The following is a 7,380-nucleotide window of genomic DNA, read 5'->3' as shown; positions in this document are numbered from 1 at the left end:
AGACCAGAAGGCTGACAGAAATTCTTCCAGTAAAGACAAGGCTCAGGTTTCTGCAGGGAAGAAGCTGCACTGGTTGTTGGACTCCAGACAAAGTGTGTTACACGTGGGCAGATCATTTGTCTGCGTTTTACTTACATCCAAGAGACTTTGCCTACACTGAGATGAAGGGTGGTGGACTAATTAATCTGGAAGAAGAAATTTCAAGGCAGTCTAATGTTGAGGCATGGCTACCACTGGGGGCTTTCAGCCAGATCTATGTTGACTCTCAAGAGCAAAGACCCCAGCAAGACGATTTAAAGTATTGTGAGTTTGGCCAGAAAGGAAACTCCAGTAAAGCTGTAGACCAAAACATAGAACTAAGATCTCAATTGCTAAGAAGACTAGAAAGGATGGCCAGAAAGCATCACAGAAAGCAGCAAGTCGCTATCCTTTGCAGCCTCAAAACTGCAAATATGAAAGACTGCTTTGAGGCTTTGAGGACAAAGCCACAGAGCACAAATTCAAGAATGGAAGCATTGGGGCTGGGGATTTAGCTCAGCGGCGTAAGCACCAGTCTTGCAAGCAGGCGGTCATGAGTCCGATCCCCGGTACCGATAAAAAGAAAAAATAAACCCTGAAGAATGGAAGCACGAGATAACATTTGTTCCTCAGACTTGTATTCAGAGTACCCAGTGATCCAGGCACCTGACCCCTACAGACAAGAAACAGTAAAGCCTGGTTGCTGCTCCAGCTAGCAGCAGACCTTGGCATCATCCACATGGCACTGGTTTTTGGTGCATGCAGAATGCAAGAGCTGTGGTGTTAAGATTTCCATCCCATTCTCACAAGGCCTGGGAGGCCAGGCAGTAACTGAGAGGGCAGTATGAGAAGCTGTATGAAAACAAAGGTATAGTGAAGACTAAAGTGTGGAAAAGCCAGGAGCCTGGATTGTCTGGGGAGAGCTGCAAGAAGTGAGCAAAGTAGGTCTAAGAGAGACCTGTTGGGAGCTCTCCCAACAAGTGCCATAGGTGTGGAGCCACCCAAGGCCTTTGGAGATGACGATTTGCCAGACTGCCTTGGATACTACACATGAACTACAGCACTTATTTTGTCCTGGATTTTGGACTTGCTATGGTCTCAATCTTTTGTATTCTCATTTTTAACTTTTGGAATGGAAATGTTTATCTTGTGCCATTGAATGTTGGAAGGGTTTCATTTTTTATTTGTACAAGGGCTTGCAGCTAAGAGTTGCCTTATATTATGGAGAAGACTTGGAACCTGAACTTTTCAGCAATGCTGAAACTGTTAAGACTTTATATAAAGGGATGTGCATGAGTCTTGGGGGGGGGATGCTATGATTCCAATGTTATATAATGTTGATAATCTTAATACTGGTTCCTAAATATTCAAGTTGTAAAATGATAGTAGCTCTTTGTATCTGGAAAGCAGTTTAAAGAAATGTGTTTGGCTGTCAAGTTAACAAGGGCTGGATACATTTTGTCAACTGGGGAAGTTTAACCCAGCAGGGTGCCAGGGTCCTCACTTTGCAAATATCTCAAACTCTGCAAGAGGGCACATAGTATGAGTGCTACTCCTGCCCTGGGAAAAAGGGGCAGTCTGCTTCCAATAGGAGGGTTAGAGGCTTGTTCTCCCTTTTTCGCTTACTGCTTTTGTCTTCTGCCAACCTTGAAGTATTGCCTGGAATTGCTGCCCTTGTGTATCCCACTCTGCCTTGCAGCCAGCTGATTATGGTCTGAAACCTCTACAAACTGAACTAAATAAACCTTTCCTCCTTTTAACTTTTGGTGGCAGTATTTTCTGAAATGAGACAAAACAGTGAGTCTTATTTACACTGGCTGGGCCTCCAATCCTGAGGTCAAGTGATGCTCTTTCCTCAGCCTCCAAAGTAGCAGGACCTACAAATGTATGCTGGGTACCAGAATCTTATTACTTATCTTTGAGACAGAATCTTCCTATATATAATCCAGTCTAGGTTTGAACTCACTGTGTAGCTCAGCCAGCCCAGGCTGGCCTCAAACTTGTGGCGACCCTAATTCAGCCTCCCAAGTGCTGGGCTTACAGGCATGTGCCACCACAACAATAGAGAATGGTATTTCAAAGACAGCAGTAGGAACCTAAGAAGTCATCAGACAATGTCATCCAGGTAGCACAAAGGGCTACGTCAGAAGGCACACCTGCAAAACCTAGCCAGATGCTCTGGAGGACTCATCAGTGCTTTCCTGAAATCATTCAGTGGCATCTAGTCAGGTCCAGTTTGAGACTGACACCATGTTGGTGTCAGGAGCCTTGTTGCTCAATCTTCTGATTACATAACACCTGAGTGTTAACCACATGGTCAGGTGACACTGACACACCCACAGGCAACACATGGCCCCAACCACCAGGAGTTCACTCTGTGCCTCCACTCAGGGTCCTCTCGCTCATCCTGGGCATCAGAAATTGCCCCATCCTCCTTAGGACACACACCACAGGGCCCCTCAGAGAGCTGGTGAGTCCAGGGTCTACAGGAAGGAATAAAGACAGGGCAGAGGCTGTTTGCTTTGTTTTTGTTACATTTTATTGGCATCGCTTTCATCTCTTTACAGGAGAACTCAGCCTATACCTAACACAGAGACCTCTGGTGAGGCGTACTCTGGCCAGGGCTCCAGGCAGGCCCAGGGCAGGGGCCGAAGGATGGGACAAGGCCTGCAGGGAGCGCCTTCGAGGATGGAGGGAGGACACCAGGACAGATGGCCGAGCCTTGTCTGGTCCTCACCTCGAACAGGGGAGGATGATCTAATAGGAGTTCTTGTGTGAAGCAGAAAAAGAAACAACTGAAAAGGGAGTGAGCTTCAATTTCAGAAGTAACAGCCGGGGATCCATTGCATACACCGCTGGATTACGCAAATCAACCTTGGGGAGAATCCAGAGCCCCGGGAGCCAGCAGCTCCCCTGCAGGTGCAAGCTTTCCAGCTCAGTCTCTGAGAAGAGGCGTGCGTTGCTCGGGTCTGCTGTACACAATACTGCTGACAGCTGGATGCCACACCTGGGTCGCCAACCCTGCCATCTGTACAGGGTCTGACCCTCCGCCTTCCATGCCTACATCACAGGACTTCAACACATCATCCAAGGGTTTCTTACACTAATTTATACATTTTAATTGGTTGCATATATTAACATGTACTATAAGATTCTTTTCTAAGAAGCATTACATAATAAATGGATACTGTAAAAAGATCTGATTAGTTAAAAGTAACAAGCATTAACAGATACATACAAAACAGCCTGATCGACTGGGGTATGGGCAGGGACAAGCAAGGGCACCAGCCTTCCCAAGGGGCCTTCGAGGATGGGGATGGGGAGGGTAAAAAGACCACAAGACCGTTAAAAAAATCAGGTGACTAATTAGACACAGATTAACTGTAAACAGTTCTCTCTCCAGTGGACAACAAGCCTATGCTTCCCATGCCGACTGCTCGCCAGAATGGTTTCTAGAGAATCCGGCCCACCGCTGCCAGGCTCAGGGCTCATGGGCTCAGAGCCCTAGGACCATTGAGGCATGGGCTGCCGTGTGTGCGTGTGCGTGTGCATGTGTGTATGTGTGTGTGAAGGGTGGGGGAAGGTTCCTTTTGGCAGCTGACTGTGAGAGATCCATGTCTTTGTGTCGAGAGAAGGGGGCTGTGTTGAAGGCCTAAGTGTGTTCTTGGTTCTGAAGGACTCTGTGCTTGGTGCCTGTCGCCCTCAGCAGCTGCAGCTCTCGGCCGAGGGCTTGGCCCGGTCGTTCTTGTCCAGTTTGATGGGTTCGGGGAATTCATTGTACAGCTCCACCTCTGTCTCCTGGAGTGGGGCGAGGGAGAAGGACATGGTCATTATCAGGGCCTACAGGGCGAGGACAGAACATCACCCTCAGAGGGCAACAAGAGGCAGTGGACATGGGAGCTGCTGCCCAATGTCCCCAGCCAATGGCCACATATGGGCCGCACCAGCCGGCAGTGCTCCATGGATGATGCAGGCTTCACTGTGCTCTCTGCTGCCCTGAGAATCACGGTCAGGGCTGTGCACCGGCCGCCGCAGCCCCACACACTCACCCACACCCCACTGCAGGCTGGTCTTTCTGGGCTGCTGCTCTATGGCTTGTTTTCTTTTTCTCCAAAGGCTTCAGAGAGATCTGCTTCTCAAACGCTTCAGGCTAAGTGCTACTGTTTGTGTCTAGATTTCCCCCTTCTAAGCCTCACACAGTACACATGGGGATTTTTCAGAGGGGATGCTGGGATAATTCGCAGTGCAATGCTAGGACCAAGGGTGATAGATTCAAGGATTAGCTGTGAGTGCTACCTGCCCTAAGTAGGCTGCATGAGCTATACAAGGCAGAAAGAGCATCCATGGTCGTCCTTCCTTGCCCTCGCCTGCCTGCTTGCTATGGAGTATTTCTCCTCTGTGACGCCCCTTTGCTTATGCACCCTGCCTGGGGCCAGCCAACTATTTGAGCTGAAACCTCTATAAACTGTGGACTAAAAGAAACCTTTCCTCCTTTCAATTTCTCTCCTCGAGAGTTGGGTATTTTCTCTCTGCGAGCAAAGTAACCAAGACACTTAGGAACACAGGTACGCAGTACCCTATTTTCCATCCCATGTGTGGGAACTGAGCTCCGTGCTTGGCTCTGGAGGAAAAGCAGGGGGGTTTCCTAAGACTGGGCTGTGGCTCAGGGCAGAGCACTTGCCCAGTGTTCGCGGGGCCCAGGTTCCATCCCCAGCCTTGCAATAGAAGAACTGCCTAGAAAAATTATTCATATGCTTGGTAGTCAGATGGGCTGCTTCATGTACTTACAAACTGGGCAGTCATCACTACTGTCAGTCCAGAACATTCATCACCCCACAGTGCAGCTTCCGCCACTCTAACCCTGGCTCTGGCAGTCACTCATCTATACCCTGTTTCATGCATTTCCTCTTCTGACCTGTTTTGTTCTTCTGCAGTACAAGAGCTGGAGTCCAGGGCCACCGAGCCATGTCTTAGGCCTAGACATTCCTTTAAAGGGAACCATGGCATGTGAGGTCCCTGTGAACTGCCCTTTCTGCTCAGCATCCTGTTACAGCATTTGTCAGCTCTTTCCTTCTTAGAGATAAATTAATATTCTAGAGCATAAATAACTTTTTTATGTCTTTCTTTTTTTGGCTTTTGAGACAGGGTGTGGTGACATATTCTGGATTAGCCTTAAACTCACTATGTGGCCAGGCAGGGCTGACCTTCAACTCTCAGTGATCCTACTGCTCCAGGCTCCCGAGTGCCAGGATGATAGGTGTGTGCCTTCACACATGGCTTAGACCCTGTTTATTCATTTGTTACTTGGACTTTCAGGTCTACTTTCCGATCATGACAAGTAACAGCGTTCTGCACACCAAGTACCTGGAAGAGTGTGCAACATGAAAGGCAATGGAGCTGAAGAAGTATAAAGCCCTACTGAAGGGTATAAGACAAAACCTAAATTAGCAGCTGCTGTGGGCAGGGTGGCTTTGTCCTTGCCTGTGTCCTGGCCTCACTGTGGGTCCTTGATGGGCATCTGTCCTCGGGACACAGCTTGTAACGGTTCCCACGACCTCCCCTCAACAATGTGCCTTGCCTGGTGCCACTGAGAGCCAGGGACCCCTATTGGTAGCAGATCCTGCCTTGCCCTTCCCAGCTATCACTGCTCCTCCAAAGCTCCCCTCACACGCCAGCAGCTGTCACCGTGTGTATGTGGTGACACCTGGAGCCCACCTTCACCTGACTTGGTCCCCAGTAGAGCTGCTCCACCTGCACCACCTTTGTCACACCTGTGGCCATTGTGGAAGGGATGGTTGACAGGAGCTTCAGGACTCTGAATCCTTGCTAACCTCTTCCTGCATTCCCTTTCCTAATACATACTTCAAAGTGTGCCCTTGCAAAGCAGGTGAGAGGACAGCGTTTCAGAGGACATTAAAGCCCCCATTTTAGGACTGACATCTGTCCAGGCCTCCTGAAGGCCTGACCGCCTAAGAGCACGGAAATGAGCCAGGGAAGCACAGACATGTGGGCTGGCCTTGGCCCAGGGCTTCATGGCTCATGCCTCCCACAGGATCTGATGTGAGCAGGCTCCCAGGGTTGGAGCAGAGCTCAGCATCTTCCCTGAGGACTCACCTGCTTGAGCGCGTTCCGGGCGATTGTCTGGAACGCCTGCTCCACATTGATGGCTTCCTTGGCACTGGTCTCGAAGTAGGGAATGTTGTTTTTGCTGTAGCACCAGGCCTGTGCCCTCTTCGTGGCCACCTAGAGAAGGAAATGGGACCCCAGTGTGCTATAACACAGATGGCTGCCCTGACTCGGGAATAAGACAGGGGGACCACAGACCTGGCCTTGGCCACCTGCCGGCCAGCTCAGATCTTTTAGCCAGGGCTCCCTTACAGCCATTAGGAAGTGAGTGCATCCTCCCTGTTACTTCTGTCTCAACAGAGCCACAGGCTCTGTGCCAGCATTCTGAAGCTCTTGCCCCTAACCCTACCCCAATCCAGCCCAGGATGATCTTGGCAGAGGGCTGAAAGGCAAGCATGCTGTCACCAGTGTAAGGGCACGTCTTCACAGAGACACATGCCTGACATACACAGGTGATGCCACCCATGCCTGAGCCATCTCGTGCACACCAGAGACCCCACTGCAGGTGACAAGTTAACTCTCCTCTTGCCAAGTACAGGAACAAGGTCTGGCTCTGAGAGCAAGATACAGCCCAAACCACAAGGTAAGGGACCCTTCCAGCATAGCACTAGTCTCTGGCACTTACTTGTCGGTTTTCGAGGTCGATCTTGTTCCCCAGCACGACAAAGGGGAAGTTCTCAGGGTCCCGGGGGCTGGCCTGGATGAGAAACTCATCCCTCCAGCTGTCCAGGGTCTTGAATGTGTTGGGGGCTGTTACATCGAACACCAGCACACAGCAGTCTGCGCCGCGGTAGAAGGCTACGCCAAGGGACTGGAACCTTTCCTGACCGGCTGTGTCCCAAATCTGCAAAAGACAGCTGGGCGTGGTGGCTCACGCCTGTAATCCCAGCACTTGGGATGCTGAGGCAGGAGGATCGTTGCGAGTTCGAGACCAGCCTGGGCTACAAAGTGAGCTCAAGGCCGGCCTGAACTGTCTCAAAAAGACCAAAAAAAAAAAAAAAAACAACTGCAAAAGAAGGACAATGGTTGCTAGGGACAAAGGCAGGGTGCCCTGGAGATGCACCAGGATAAGGACAGGGACTCTAGAGCAGTATCCAGAGTGGCTCTACATTCAGACTGAGTCTTGCAAGCAGTCTGTTTCTGGGCTACTAGAAAAGTTTTCATATACTTTCAGAGTTGACAGTAAAACTATGGCAAGGCATGTACTGGCTGAGAGCATTACCTGCGAGCTACATT

General features: G+C 50.1%; 1 protein-coding gene across 1 annotated transcript in view; it reads right to left on the bottom strand.

The window, feature by feature from the left end:
* Positions 1 to 2,534: 2,534 nt before the first annotated feature.
* Rab7a (RAB7A, member RAS oncogene family) overlaps positions 2,535 to 7,380 on the bottom strand; it is a 62,213-nt gene continuing 57,367 nt past the window's right edge. The window contains exons 4-6 of the mRNA XM_003461493.5: positions 6,770 to 6,988; positions 6,133 to 6,261; positions 2,535 to 3,816 (exon numbers count right to left, since the gene is read on the bottom strand). Of these exons, the coding sequence (XP_003461541.1) occupies positions 3,721 to 3,816; positions 6,133 to 6,261; positions 6,770 to 6,988 (444 nt within the window). The 3' untranslated portion in view covers positions 2,535 to 3,720. The remainder of the gene's footprint in view (positions 3,817 to 6,132; positions 6,262 to 6,769; positions 6,989 to 7,380) is intronic.

This window comes from Cavia porcellus, unplaced genomic scaffold (genome assembly GCF_034190915.1).
Source record: "Cavia porcellus strain 051 isolate PalLab524CR breed Dunkin Hartley unplaced genomic scaffold, mCavPor4.1 scaffold_27, whole genome shotgun sequence".
Lineage (NCBI taxonomy): Eukaryota > Metazoa > Chordata > Mammalia > Rodentia > Caviidae > Cavia > Cavia porcellus.
Note: the sequence above shows the minus strand (reverse complement) of the source record. Positions and strands in the feature narration are given on the sequence as shown.